At 39.3% G+C, this 14,611-nt stretch overlaps 1 protein-coding gene across 5 annotated transcripts; it reads left to right on the top strand.

Moving 5' to 3' along the window:
- Window positions 1–675: 675 nt before the first annotated feature.
- On the top strand, window positions 676–7,862 carry LOC147606002 (mitotic spindle checkpoint protein BUBR1-like). 5 transcript variants are annotated; one of them, XM_086792816.1, is made up of 13 exons: window positions 676–853; window positions 1,873–1,983; window positions 2,226–2,363; window positions 2,493–2,552; window positions 2,672–2,816; window positions 2,949–3,106; window positions 4,318–4,396; window positions 4,538–4,601; window positions 4,711–4,771; window positions 4,870–5,017; window positions 7,117–7,190; window positions 7,281–7,364; window positions 7,488–7,862. In XM_086792816.1, exons 3-13 carry the CDS (start codon window positions 2,236–2,238, stop codon window positions 7,552–7,554), a joined length of 1,068 nt encoding a protein of 355 aa, XP_086648942.1. In that variant the 5' UTR covers window positions 676–853; window positions 1,873–1,983; window positions 2,226–2,235; the 3' UTR covers window positions 7,555–7,862. The 5 variants fall into 5 exon arrangements, with proteins under 5 accessions (XP_086648942.1, XP_086648941.1, XP_086648943.1 ...); XM_086792815.1 differs by lacking the exon at window positions 1,873–1,983; XM_086792817.1 differs by lacking the exon at window positions 1,873–1,983 and having other exon boundaries at window positions 2,211–2,363.
- The last annotated feature ends 6,749 nt before the right edge of the window (window positions 7,863–14,611 follow it).

The raw sequence follows: 14,611 nt of genomic DNA, 5'->3' as shown, positions 1-14,611 counted from the left end.
CCCGGATGGCAGCAATGAAAGGTACAAAGCTCAGGTGTTGGCAATTGGGTGTATAAGCAAAAATACAACCTAGGTGGTAGCATTGAAAGGTACAAAGTTCGGTTGGTGGGGGCTGAAGGCTATGCAGAAAAAACATGGCGTTGACTATGAGGAGACTATTGCTTCTCTATGAAAAGGCTTTTGTTGGTAGCTAAAGGCTATGAACAAAAAATATGGCATTGACTATGAGGAGACTTTTGCTCCTGAAGTATGAAAAGGCTTTTGATGGGCAAGATATGGAATTTTGGTCTATGTGTTTAGGCTCATTTTACAACCATCCGTGGCCGAGAGAAAAAGATGTGGCCCACTCGCCTAGGTCTGAATTAGCTCACTGGGATTAGCCGTGTGCACTCCCTTTCACAAAAAATGGGGGACATCTATTTGTTCGTTTGATTCCCTGTTGTAGGTGTTAAACCAAGTGGTTCGGAGAGATTCAAGTTGATCTGCGGGCTTTTGTTCGGGGTTGGGGTTGCTTTCTTGAGAACCAACGGGCTACACCAACTTGACTCAACACATGCACCTGGCCTAATTATTTTTGGGAAAGTGCAATTTAAAAATTTAAATTGGGCATTGAAGTTTAACCCAAAAAAAAAGAAGCCTTCCCCCCCCCCCCCCCCCCAAAAAAAAAAACTAAGACAATTTGATTTGAAGCGTAGAGAGGACCTTTTGGCAGTTGTGCGGGAAACTTGACCGTTGAGTCAGAATTCTGCTTACACTGCTAGGGTTTCACGTTCAAGGCAGGCACAGCTTCAACAGTCGCTGCAGTCTGCATCTCAACACTCCATCTCAACAAGAGAAAGAAGAGTTTCTCCTGGTAAGAGGTTCTCTTGTTTGCAATTTTTGACGAAGATCATCACCATATAAACAATGGCAGGCTTTTGAAACCCTAATCGCAAGCTAATTTTTGCTTGGATTCTTGACTATGTTCTGAAAGTCTGTGTGATCTTGTATTACAAACCCTAACTCACAACCCACATGCTATCAACTCTATCACTGGGTGAGTCCTTTGCTGGATGGAAATTCTTCACGAGGTGCTCGTGGGTGCCTGCAGTAGTGAAACGAAGGTTGCTACATTATGTAAGCCTTAGAGAGTAGCAGAAGCCTTTCTCCAAGCTCCGTATGACACAATATCTTAGGCAGTGCTGAGACGACCCTCTTGGGGTAAGGTTGCATTTATGGGAAGTTCCATTTAACTGCATCTCTTCAAGCCATGAACTACTGCTAGATCTTGACATGCATCCTCCCAAATGAATCATGAGGCCTTTTGAGGGGGAAAGCTTAGGCAGGTCACTTATAAAATATGGACATGTAGCTAGAGTTTCATTGATGACTGAGTAAGCCCTGCACAAGCTTCTATGAAAGAAGACAAAAGAGTAAATAGGAGAGTATGTAGAGTTGGATTGCTGCTAGGTCAGGGGAGATATCATAGTGCTGGAAAGCTGTGGAATATGGCTGTGTGCAAGGTTTTTGGGCTATCCTTTTGATTATTTGAATCCGTTTTTGATCACCAAGGCCATTAAACAAAGTTAATTAGTGCCCTTAACTTGGCCTGTTGCTGCGTTTTGTGAGCTGTTGGATGCCCCTGTTTGCCCCCCCTTTAAGGCCAAAGTCTCCACGCTAGCCTTGTCAGCTACTGCAAATGTCATTCAAATGGTATAGGGAAATGCCACTCCATTAATTTAACAGTATGTGATAGGTACCAAATAGACTGACTCTCACCAGAAATGCAAGCCTCACACTTGAGAGGCAGCTTCACGTTGAAGGAATTATAATATCTCTAAGAGTCTTCATTACCGTGCTTCCAATGTGTAACATCAAACAAGGTTCATGCAGGTATCACTTTGTAGAAGCAGCGGTTTGCTGTAGAACATCTATTATTGCACAGACCGGCTTGGGATTCCATGAAGATTGGGGCTCGATTTGATGCATTTGTAGAGAACAAGGGTAGATTTTTACACATCATCGTACATACCCATTTTTTTAGATGGATACTTATATACAAAACGAAACAATTTGTGAAGTGTCTGTAATCTAGTTTTACAGATTAGCACAGAGAATGGTCCCATACCTTAACATGGTTCTATCTAATCAGGCTTTACTGTCCTTAACATCAGAGAGCAAAGTCAAAGCACTCGAAAGAAGGTTGCTAGGCTCTTGTTTTATTTTGTAAGGTTTAACTGTGCCAGTCTGCGAGGCATGGAGTGGGAGCTTTCAAAAGAAAATGTGCAGCCTCTGAAAGAAGGAAGAAATGTGGAAAAACTTAATGCAAGTCTGAAGGCTAAGGTGGAAGGTCCGAAGAAAGCCAAAGTATCTGAAGAGCACAGGTATGTACATGCAGACTGTGCACTTATTCTTTCCTAGTTATCGGAACAAATGATTCTATGGCAACTCTTTTTTTTTAAAAATGTATTGTAGTAAGCAAGTCCTTTTAACTTGTCAATAAAGCTTGGCAGGAAGATGGTGGAAGCCATTGATGCATACACAGGAAATGATCCGCTTCAGCCATGGATTGAGTATGCTTCTTTTGGTGCCCAATCATTTATTTTTTAAGGCAAATAGGCTTTGTAATGAGTGCAATAGTTTGTATGAACATGTGACGCTGGTCTAATCTCACTGAATGCTATGATTATAGGTGTATAAAATGGGTGAAAGAATCTTATCCTTCTGGAGGAGGTCAATCGAGGCTTCTGCAATTGCTAGAACTCTGTGCGCGGACATTTTGCAAAGATATGCGCTATGTAGATGATATAAGATACTTGAAAGTCTGGATGGATTATGTGAGTGTTGCTATTTCTATGGATTATGCAAGTATTGCAAATCTGTAGCTTATGTTCAAGCTCATGTGCTTGTTTGAGAAAGCTAAGAAGGCTAGTTAGTTTTAGTGAGGAGTAATACTTGTGTTCCTGCAGGCTGATCGTTGCACAAACCCACGAGAAATATATACATTCTTGCAAGAAAACAATATAGGTCAGCAGCATGCACTTTTCTATGAGCATTGTGGGAGGTTTTGGGAGCAGCAACAGAAGTTTACCCAAGCGAAGGCTATATACGAGCTTGGCATTGCAAGGTAACTCTGCTCAAATAGTATCATTGAGCCCTTTCTTTTTCTTATGGAAATAATGGCAACCATAGATAGACGAAGTAAATATGCTTATTGATGTTGCCGTACTTAGAAGTGTGGGCATGTTTGAAGCACCTTTGGCTGTTTTACAAGGCTGCTGCTTACATTTGTCTCATGAATAACCTGAACTTTGTGAGTAGACTCTCCTGGAGTGTCAAGATTTTTGTTAAGTTTGGGAATTAACCTGTACAGTAAAGCCTGATTAGATAGAAGCTGTAAATTACTGGAATGCAAGGAGAGGGCTTAGTTATTGAGGCCCGAGTGCATCATCAAATTTGGCTGATTTCAAAATGCTGCTCAAGAAGGAAAGTAATGTTTGGGCCTTTGGCTTTGAAATCACAAGGAGTACTACTGAAGGGGTCCTTTCTGTTTTTAAAAAGTGTAGATACAAAGGGACGTAGGAGTACAGGCCTCCCACCTTGGGTTCTTAGAGAAATTTCTGCTCTCTAGAGTGATCTCAACTGTTGAAGCGAAGTTCAAATACCCACATCAGCTCCTCATTCCCAATGGGTCATTGCATCATCTATTCTGAAGCAAACATGGAGACACCTTGCTCACCTTGATATCCATGGCAAGATGGGCCCTAAAGAAAGGCAAAGCTAAAAGACGCAGATCCTTTTCACAGATAAAAGAAGGCAATGGAATCTCTGGTAGGCTCTAAGCATAGAATGAGACAACTTGCCTTCAACATTGTGCTTTCAAATTTTGTGGAGGGGGTTCTCAAAGAATGAGACAAGATGTCCCAAAAGGGGAAGGACTATGCTGGCTGGGAGGTATATGTGGAGTAACACATTTTAAGAAGCTTGATGAAGAGGGGCAAGAATTTTAGAGTGAAAACATGTGTTTTAATGTAAATCTATGTCAAGGTCGAGGAGAAGCATATGAAGTTCTTTTAAGTATGTGAAGCTGCTGAGAATGTGGGAAAAGCATCCATGATGCTGGATTCGGATTGAAATTTCAGTGAGGTGAAGGTTTTTGAAGAAGCAAAGCAAAGTGTAAGTGTGTGCAAGCCTCCTGATGGAGGGGGGTGCTGATTGTCTGGGGGACTCAGAAAGAATGGGGTAGGAGGCAAAGGCAAGAAAAACAACAAGGTATTTCGAATTTTTGAATGGTCTTTAACATATATGCAACCTTTCGTTTCTTTCTAATTTGTGCAGAAAAGCACAACCCCTCAATACCTTGAAGACAGCACATACAAGATTTCTACAGAGAGCTTTAAGAGAAAGTATAGCAAAGGTAAAGGTATACATGGTGCTTCTTGAAAAGATATTAATTTTACATTATGTACAGTGAAAATGTGTTCTTTTTAGAGGTGGTCATTTTAGACAAAATTCAGACATTATGAGATGGCACGTGAATAATACTTAACTGTTGCAGGATGAGGCACAATCACCACCTGCACTCGGGCAGCCTGGTCGATCATTTGGAACTCGAATCGCAGGTCTGGCTTCAGTATGATGTGCATTGTCAATTTTTAGCCAAACCCATAATTGTTATTATGGTAATGGAAAATAATTAACAGTGACAATTCTATTGTTATGGTTTTGCAGGCCCAACTCGAGGACATCCTCCTCAACAAACACGTAAAATCAATGGTTCTAAGTTAGACAGGTAATCAAACTTCAAAGAATTACAGAGCCTGTTTCTGACTTGTGACGTCCGTTGTAAATGCTTGAAAACCTCCTAACATGATGATGTGTTTACTGCAGAGGCACGTCACAGCAGTTCGCAGTGTTTGTTGACACTGACTTGCAGTCTAACCTCTTTGCCCATAGACCAAGTGGCAGTAAGCTGACTGCAGAATCCGAGAGAAACAAGGAGAACATCCAGCGTGCATCAAAGTGGACAGGTGTTAAGGTAGCCTTTATTGAGCCTTGACCTCGAACTTTGTGTGAGAGACTGAGCCATGGAAAAGACTAACAAGACTCACAAAGAAACTAGCTATTTGTCTATCTCAGCATCATAATGATCATATACATACGTTTGAGAAATACAAAATCTCATGTGAGTATGAGCGCAACCAGTAGCAGTTTGGGAGACATCCTCTTCATCTATCCATAACATGGAGTTGAGAGGGGTGTCCATGTGTCGCTGATGAATCTCCTTTATTTGAAGCTGCTGCATGGAAGGTTGCCTCGGACCAGAGGCTTGTGGTCTTTAGAGGCACGTGGATGTTGGGTGCCTAGAATCTGGTGGACTTTGTCCATGGTGACACTAAGAGGCCGTGATGGGGATTGTAGCGGTTCGGTATGGTGTCTGGTTCTCCTAGGGTGGTCCTTGGCCTCCAATACCTCTCAAGGTTCTTGTTTGGTGTTGCCCTCTGATATGTGAACATCTAGGACCACGCTGGAGCACTTTTTCCCTCTTTAGGAGGTTTTTTCCTTGACTATGTGAACACACTATTTTAGGGTGTTTGTATTTGGCACACATTTCATTATCTAGAAATCTATCGAGTTGTGTGCTCTCTGCATCTCCACAACTGTGTGTGCACGCGTTGTTGTGCATCCCTGACCCCAACAACCCCCAAGACACCTCTTGTCTATCACAAGTTTTTTCCAAATACCAGTAGTGATGATGTGAACATGTACAAGAATATGGCGGATCAATCCCCAAAAGACAATAGGTGCTGCATTGGACAGGTCTGAAGTCTCATTTGCAGATGTGTGCTGTGTCATGGCTGGAATAATAACATGGGGCTGTGTATGTGGCTGGGGTCGTGAAGGGCGTGGTGCTGAGTCCATGTGCTGCCATTGGGATTATTGGACAAGGGAGCTCTGGTGCTCCGTGGGGCTTGGGCGATTGCTGTAGACAGCTATGGAGCTGCTATATGCTATGGGCATTGAATTGAACTGGAGTGTTGGAAGTAGGTGCTGCATTGGGCAGGTCTGAATTATCTGTGTGCTGTCAAGGCTCCCATGGCTGGAACACTAACACCCTAGACTGGGTGATGCGGTGTGCCCAGCCCAAAGCAATGAGAATGCAAAATGAATGTGTGTGTGTGTGTGTGTGTGTGTGTGTGAGAGAGAGAGAGAGAGAGAGAGAGAGAGAGAAACATCTACGAAAGACCCAAAGGGAACTGAAAAAAAAAACTATGAATGCATGGCACTGTGTGAGTGGGAGCCTCGATCGGCCAGTATAGATCTGATGGCTGAAAGGATGTCTGGTCAGACTGGTCTGACAGTCTGTTGGATCTGGGGAGAGAGAGAGAGAGAGAGAGAGAGAGAGAGAGAGAGGGAGAGAGCAGAGCTTATTGATGTTTTACTAAAGACCATAAGCATATAACAAAGTTTAAAGGCATGAAAGCTGTGGAGATATGAATGCCAATATTGGGTAGGTATGCCATTTTTCCTTCAATATAATTGAGAAAATCTGGCGTAGGAACCTCCTGTATATACCTTGGCTGATTGGAAAGTATTGTCTTGATCTTGTTTTGGTTGAGTTGAAGATAAGAGCCTTGCATTCCCTCCTCATATCAAGTGTTCGGAGGTGTCTTTCCTATGGGTTTGAATGTGGATTTGATTACATGAAAGACCTTTGGGGTGGCAACATGGGTTGATTGATTGGGTGAGAAAGTGGGCTTTCTTCGAGAGATGGGATTTGGAAAGTGGTGTATGGTACAGAGGGAGTCATAAAACCCATCACAGTACAGAGGACTTTCTTCAAGAGATGGCATTTGGAGTAGGTTGGTGTGGAATAGCACCTAATAGTTAAAAAAGAATGTATGCATCATCAGAACCGATTGGTGGTCGTGCATGTTGAGGATAAAAGGAGAGGTTCTCAAGATGTGATTCACTGTGCTTGAGAGCCTGCCCCATGGTTCCAACACTTCAGACCTCGTGCATTAGCCCACAACCCTGTTCCCCCCAATACGTAGACGATTCCTATAGGCAGTCACATGTCCTCTGATGCTCTTCCTGTTCCTCTTTAATGCAGCTTTTTTGTGGACATTTTTGCAGGTCCCCCAGGCAAGCACAGCAGTTGCAGCTTCTGATTTCAAACTAGATGTCTTCAAGGATGAAGAGCTTATACAGTAAGCACAGAGGACCCTTCCCTACTTCAGTTTTCTGGTATTGCTTGGAGTATCTTTGCATTTTTTAAAACATATTTTGATGGCTTAAAGGAACACCGTGGAGGAAAAACCTGTAAAGAAAAGAGTTCCAGCAAGCCGGTCCTTAAGGCTGGATGATGTGAATGCTTTGAACAGGTAATGTCAATTGGTTTGATTCTGCTGTTTTAACCCTGTTGTTAATGGTTTATGTATGGGTAAGAGGGGTTTAAAAACTTACTTTTATGTCTTTGTCAACTCATATCTTGTATGCCATGGCAGAGAGGAAGATAAGCTGAAGCAGAACCCACTGGTTTATTTTGAAGAGGATGAATACAACTTGATATGAGGGTTGCATCCTTTGAAGTCCTTCATTTGAATGAAAAGATCACTGTTTTGGTGACAAATGCGATCTGTGGGCGGGGTTGGATTCTGCTTTCTTATGATTTGTGTGAACAAAGGGGAAAGGGAAAACTGTGACCAGCTTTGGGTGGGGGTGGCTAGGTTCTTGCAAGTCTCATGCAGGGAAGCTTTTTTTTGGAGCCTATAGTGTGCAAATTGTACTGAAAGGTTCAACCAACATTTACAACATGTCTATGTAAACACAAGGTTATGTTCAAAAGCTTAACATAGCCCTTAAAGAAAGAACATTACATACATGCATGCACTGTTTTGTGAGTTTTTTTTTTTGAAATTATAAATTCTCATGCGCAATATTGTTTGACTTAGAGCAAGATGTGTTTGAATATGCAGGGGTTGCCTTTAAAGAAAGAGCATAAAATACATACTTGTATTTTTCCTCCTTCTAAAAGCACAAGATACATACATACATGAACAAGATAGATACATGCAAGATGGTGATGTCTCTTTCCAGGACAACTTCAAAAGGCATTTCTTAATCAACCATAGGACTATATTTGAACTCCGAGGTTGTTGAGTGCCTTTTTTGTCATACAGAATAACAAGATTTAATAATTACTTGTGGTTCTAATAATAACAAGAAAAAAACATGATGATCAGATTAATCTAGTTAGTGCAATCTTGTGGTTTCTGTCACAAGGTTTTGAATTTACTAGTGTAAGCTTGTGCCTGCTCTGCTCTGTCTTTTGCAGCTTTCTGACTTTCTGTAATATCTCTGTAACAAGAGAAGTACTAGCCACTTGAACTAATAAGTTAGACATGTTATGAAATTGAGATTTTATTTAATCTTTCTCTCTCCATTGTTCTCCTTTATGATATGTGAGGGAAGGGAGTGGTTGCATGGCAAAGAGCAACAAAATTGAGTACCAAAAACCCCTCCCAAACACATTTTCTTAAAATTTAAAAGTCTACATTTATGGGCATCTCCACCTAATTTTCTAATAATTATGGAGCTTTTAATTGAAGCTCTTTTAAGGTTAAGTCAAGCCATCTTTTTCAGGGACACTACAACCTCCAACATTAATTAACAAGGCAGGTCTTTAAGATTAAGTCAGTCATCTAATTAGGGACATTACAATCTCCGAATCATGCACATTAATTAACAAACCATGTCAATTGCACATTTTTTAAAGCATTGCAAAAAAACCACTTCCTAGCTAGGCACCACCTTGAAAAATGAGAACCAAAAAAATGTCTTCACAGCCAAACAAGAGAAATCATTCTTCTTCAAGTGAGATGTATCACAGCCTCCAAATCACGGTGATCAACAAACCATGTCAATTGCACTTTTTTTAAGCCAATGGGAACAAGGCACCTTGCACTTTGTGCTCTTTGATTGTAACTGTTGTTTTGAAACAGTTTAATCTTTTGTGCCTTTTGTTTCCAAAGTGGGGGATGTCCAATAATTTGCCCCCTTTATCCTTGCTCCATCAAAAGAAGGCATCAAACTATAACAATGCACTTGGCCTTTGTTTTTGTGAGAAAAGTGATGCCGCCTTGTGGGATTTGTTCGAGGTTGGGGTTAAAACCCAGGTTCTCATTTTGAGAACTAACATGCTACACTTACTAACTATAGACAATATAATAGGGAGACTAGGTTTCCTAGGGAGACTACAAGATGTTATCTTGACTTATTCCAATTCATGATTTGCACTTTGCAGCCGAATTCCTAATCAAGATTGATCAACAAAGTATTAGACACATGCTCTCTAAACCCTTGATTTCAAATAGACAAATCAAATGGATGTCTTTTAAATTCAGTGTTTTTAGCTCCATAATACAATATCAACCTGGCAACGAGAACATAGTGGCTAATGCTTCAATCATATCTTTGCCATATAGATGGTTCACCCTTTGAGGCCATGTAGGATCTAGATTTTTTAGAGCCTTGGAACTGTTATGAGACTGATAGAAACACTATAAGGTAAGACTAGAAAAGATTATTTATATGTGAAAGGTTTGCATATAAATAAGGTTCATGGGATTTCAAATTAGAAATACCTAAAGCAATGGTTAATAGGCATTAAGGTTAAAGTAAAAGGGATGTAGATGGTGCATAAGGGAAGCCCAAAGGCCATAGAAGTAGGTACCTCCTTCTAGGGGGAGTTGAAGAGGCATTGGATAGTGAAAGGGCCATGCCTAGCCAATGAAAGGTCAAGGGACTGAAGTTGGAAGGTCATGCATCACTTAGGCCTATATAACCATGTGTTTTAGGGTCCATTTGGGATATGGTTGGGCGGAGAATCAAAGTTCTAGTCTTACAAGTCCTCAAGCTTATGATGCAAGGAGCATTACATTGGTATCAGAGCGAAGTTCTATCTGTTTCATGTTTCCATTAAGCTACTCATTGCTGACTCTGATCTCTACTCCTTAATATCTTCTCTATTCATTTCCATAAGCTAATCTTTTATCTCTTCTCTATTCATTTCCATAATTATCATATTTCTCAAATCTTCTCCATACAAATACTGTCTAATTGATTGAGCATACCTCTTGCCTAATAAATTGGGCATACTTTGGAGATTCTACATGAAGCAAGTGGATTATATGACAATCTTGAAGAACGTTGGCTCTCAAAAAAGAAAAGGTTTTTTCTTTAAAAAAGATGAACCTTTGAAAAAGAAAAAATCCAATGTTAGTAAGTTTCTAAAGTAAGTTTCTAAAAAAGCAAGATTTTGAGAGTGGTTAAAGAAAAACTTTGTTTCTCTTGTCTTGAGCTGGGACATGATAAAAAGCATTGTCCTAAGTCCCAAGGACAAGAACTTATTGGGAATGGTAATGATAAACCTAAAGAAAAATCAGTACACACTATTCAAGTGTTAACACTTAAGGATTCTCCTAAATATAAATCGGTCAAGGTTTGTCATTCTGATTAAAAGCATTATTGTATGGTGGCAAAATCTGTGGGAACCATAATTTGGACCACATGATTTGGTTTGAGTGCATGTAAATATTAAAGATTAAAAAGTTAGAATCCTCATAGATGTACGACCACACACAACTTTTTAAATTACAACTTGATTAAGAAACCATAAGTATATAGTATCATTAGCCAATGGCTTTGATAAAGATGAGTGGGATACTGTGGTAAACCAAGCTGGAATAAAGATTCAAGAGTATGAAGCACTTTTGGATTTTCAAGTGATGCATCTATTGATCGTAGATGTAATTTTTGGGAGAGAATGGTTATTTTGATTGGGGGAAACACTCTCGAGAAGCTGTTTTCATAATACACTAACATTTGAGAATAAAGGAAAATTTATTACATTCCAAGGAGAGCACAATGTACCATCTTCTCCTTTGATATGTAATATTGAGCTCCAAAAGCTTCATCAAGAGAATGGAACAGAACAAATGTTTTTCTGTTATGCAATGCCTTAGTTTAAAAACCTTGTGAAAAGTTTAATTTAAGTATTTGTGAAGTAGTTAATTCTACTTTGAACAGTGTATTAGAAGAATTTAAAGATGTTTTTTCAGAAACATTGCTAAAAGGTTTACCTCCGAATAGAGGGATAGATCATCTCATAGAAGTTTTAAAGGATTCAAAGCCAATTAGTAAGCCACCTTATAGAATAAGTTTAACTGAAAGAGAAGAAGTTGAAAAGCAGTTGGCTGAAGATTTAAAACAAGACTTTATTACACTAAGTACTTCTCCCTGGGCTTCACCAATATTATTGTTGAAGAAAACAGATGGATCTTTGGGCTTGTGCATAGATTATCGTGGATTGAATGCAATCACAATAAAAAATAAATTTCCTATTCTGAGGATAGATAAGTTGTTTGAGCAACTCAAAGGTGCTAAATGTTTCAAGTAAGATAGATTTAAGGTCTGGATATCATCAAGTAAGAATTAGAATTGAAGATGTGCCAAAAACAACATTTAGGATATCTTTTAGACACTATGAGTTTCTAGTTATGCCTTTTGGTCTAACTCTAATGCTCCTGCTACTTTTATGACCATTATGAACACTATACTTCATCCTTATTTAGGAAAGTTTGTAGTGGTTTTTATATTAGTCTTTAGTCAAAATGAACAAGAACATATTGAGCATCTTAGAAAAGTATTTCAATTATTGAGGAAAAATAAATTATTTGCTAAAAAATCTAAATGTGATTTCTTAAAAAAAGAAGTGCAATATCTTGGACACATAGTGTCTGAGAAGGGATTTGTATGGATCCTTATAAAGTTGAAGCTATATTGAGATAGAAGGCCCCATCTAATATAGATGAGTTACAAACCTTTTTAGGACTTGCTGATGATATATTAGGGAAGTTTGTGGTGGTTTTTAGTCAAAATGAACAAGAACATATTGAGTACCTTAGAAAAAGTATTTCAATTATTGAGGAAAAATAAATTATTTGTGCTAAAAAAATCTCAATGTGATTTCTTCAAAAAAGAAGTGCAATATCTTGGACACACATTGTTTGAGGAAGAAATTTATATGGATCTTGGTAAAGTTGAAGCTATATTGAGATAGAAGGTCCCATTTAATATAGATGAGTTATGAACCTTTTTAGGACTTATTGGGTTTTATCGAAAGTTTATAAGGAATTATGCCAAGATAGCTGTTCCAATGACGAATCAGCTTAAAGAAAAAGGAAAACAATTTAGTTGGACTCATGATCAACAAACTAGTTTTGAAAAATTAAAAGTAGTAATAGCTACTGCTCCTATTTTGCAAATAATGGATCCAAATAAACCATTTATATCAAAAACGGATGCTAGTAATTTTGCTATAGGAGTAATATTATTGTAGAAGGGAAGGCCAGTTGCATTTGAAAGTAAAAAGTTAGATAAAGCTCAAAGCAACTATTCAACTTATGAGAAAGAACTATTTGTAATTGTGCATGCTCTTAAAAAGTGGCGTCATTATTTGTATGGTGTCAATTTTGAAGTATTATCTGACCATGAAAGTCTTAAATGGTTAAGTACTTAAAAGGAATTAAAAGGTAGGAAGGTTAGATGGGCTGAAATCCTACAAGAGTTTGATTTTCAAATCAGATATAGAAAATGAAAATTTAATGTCATGGCAGATGCTCTGAGTCGAGCACCCATAATAAATGAGTTGAGTTTTACTCAACTAGAAAGTGAGTTCCTGGCTCACTTAAAAGGAAAATGTGCTAATGACCCTAGCTATGAAATAGTTTGGAATTACTTGATTAAAAAAGATAACTCTCAAATAGAGAGTAAAGAAAATGCAGCTACTAGTGATAAAAGAGTGTCACTTAAAAAAATAGTAGTTCAAAGGAATCACTTAAAGAAGGGTCAAAAAGTAAAAAAGATCGTTGGAAATTTTTTTCGATTGATTAATGGGTACTTGTTATATAAAGTTCACATTTGTATACCCAAAGAAGAAAATATTCGTGAGAATATTTTACTAGAATGTCATGACAATCCAAGTGCGGGGCACCCGGGAATTTCTAAGACCTATGCACTTGTTAAAAGATAGTTTTATTGGGCAAGTTAAAGAAGGACGTCCATAATTATGTTATAAAATGCCCTAAGTGCCAAGTCAATAAAGCTGAGCACCTAAAAGTAGGTGGATTATTACAACCTCTACAAATACCTAAGGGTAAGTGTGAAAGTATATCTATGGATTTTATAGTAGGACTACCCCGAACAAGTAGAGGGCACAATTCATGGAAGATGGGACTTTTCCGGAAGGGTACACTCCTGAGAGAGGAAGAAGAGAATTTCCCTAAGAACCAAAAAGTTCACCATGATTACTGGGTAGCTCTACAAAAGAGGCATAGACCAGATCCTACGCAGATGTGTCCCAGATCATGAGCAACAAGTAGTGTTAAGAGAAACACAGTGTGGTATCACGGGAGGACACATGGGCGGAGAAATAACAGCTTGAAAATTTTTTCAAGTAGGCCTTTGGTGGCCAGTTGTCACGAGGGATACCAACAATGACGCAAAGTAGTGTTATGTATGTCAGCGTGGATGGGTTAACCCAGAGATTTCGATAGATTTCCCATCTCACCTATACTACCGCTATCTCCATTCATGAAGTGGGGATTGGATTTTGTTGGACCAATCAACCCACCCACAAAAGGTAGCAAATGTGAGTACATCATTGTGGCTACTGACTATTTCACCAAGTGGCCGAAAGCTAAAGCTGTTAAGAGCAACTCCTCAAAAGAGGTGGTAAAGTTCATCTTCAAGGACATCATTGCTAGGCATGGGTTGTCCGTGGAAATAGTCAGTGAGACCAGGGCATGCATTTCATGAACAAAGTAATGAAAGGGTTGGAGAGATACCTAATCAATCACAAGAAGTACTCACCCTATTACCCATAGTGCAATGGCTAGACAGAATCTACCAACAAAGTTATGACCAAAATTCTAAAGAAAATTATAAATGCCAATAAAATGATTGGTACCAAAAGCTAGATGTTGCTTTTGGGCATTCCGTACATCCTACAAAGTCTTAATTGGGCAAACACCATTCAAGCAGCTTTATGGGTTGGAAGCAGTAATTCCTATGGAATTTGTGGTGCCCAGTCTGAGAGTGGCCATCCAAAAGAAGCTGCCAATGGAAGAATCTCGGGAGCATAGAATACAGGAACTCCTAGCCTTAGAGGAAGGAAGGCAAATCAGCTCTCTACAGGCAGAGATAGTGTAGCAGAGAAGAAAGACTTGGAAAGACAAGCATCTCAAGCACAAGATTTTCACGAAAGGAGACCTTGTATTGGTCTACATTTCCAAGCTGGTATCTCACCCCAGAAAGTTCAAAATCCGGTGGATAGGACCATTCATAGTAAAAGACCCAGTTTCCAAAATGCCTTTACCTTAGAAAACTTGGATGGAACACCTTTTCCAAAGACATTAAATGGCTTCAGGATGAGAAAATACAAGGGCCAATCGGTGGTAATTACACCGGAAGAAGGAGAAGCGGAGGACCAAGAGCCTGTCCGGAGCATATGCTATGGCATGATCTCACTAGTGGAGGTGGATGTAGAAAATTCAAAAAACCACAAAGC

The sequence above is a fragment of the Cibotium barometz genome, chromosome 58, assembly GCF_041138505.1.
Source record: "Cibotium barometz isolate CiBa-2024 chromosome 58, ASM4113850v1, whole genome shotgun sequence".
NCBI lineage: Eukaryota > Viridiplantae > Streptophyta > Polypodiopsida > Cyatheales > Cibotiaceae > Cibotium > Cibotium barometz.
The sequence above is the reverse complement of the archived record's forward strand: the minus strand, read 5'-3'. Positions and strand labels throughout refer to the sequence as shown.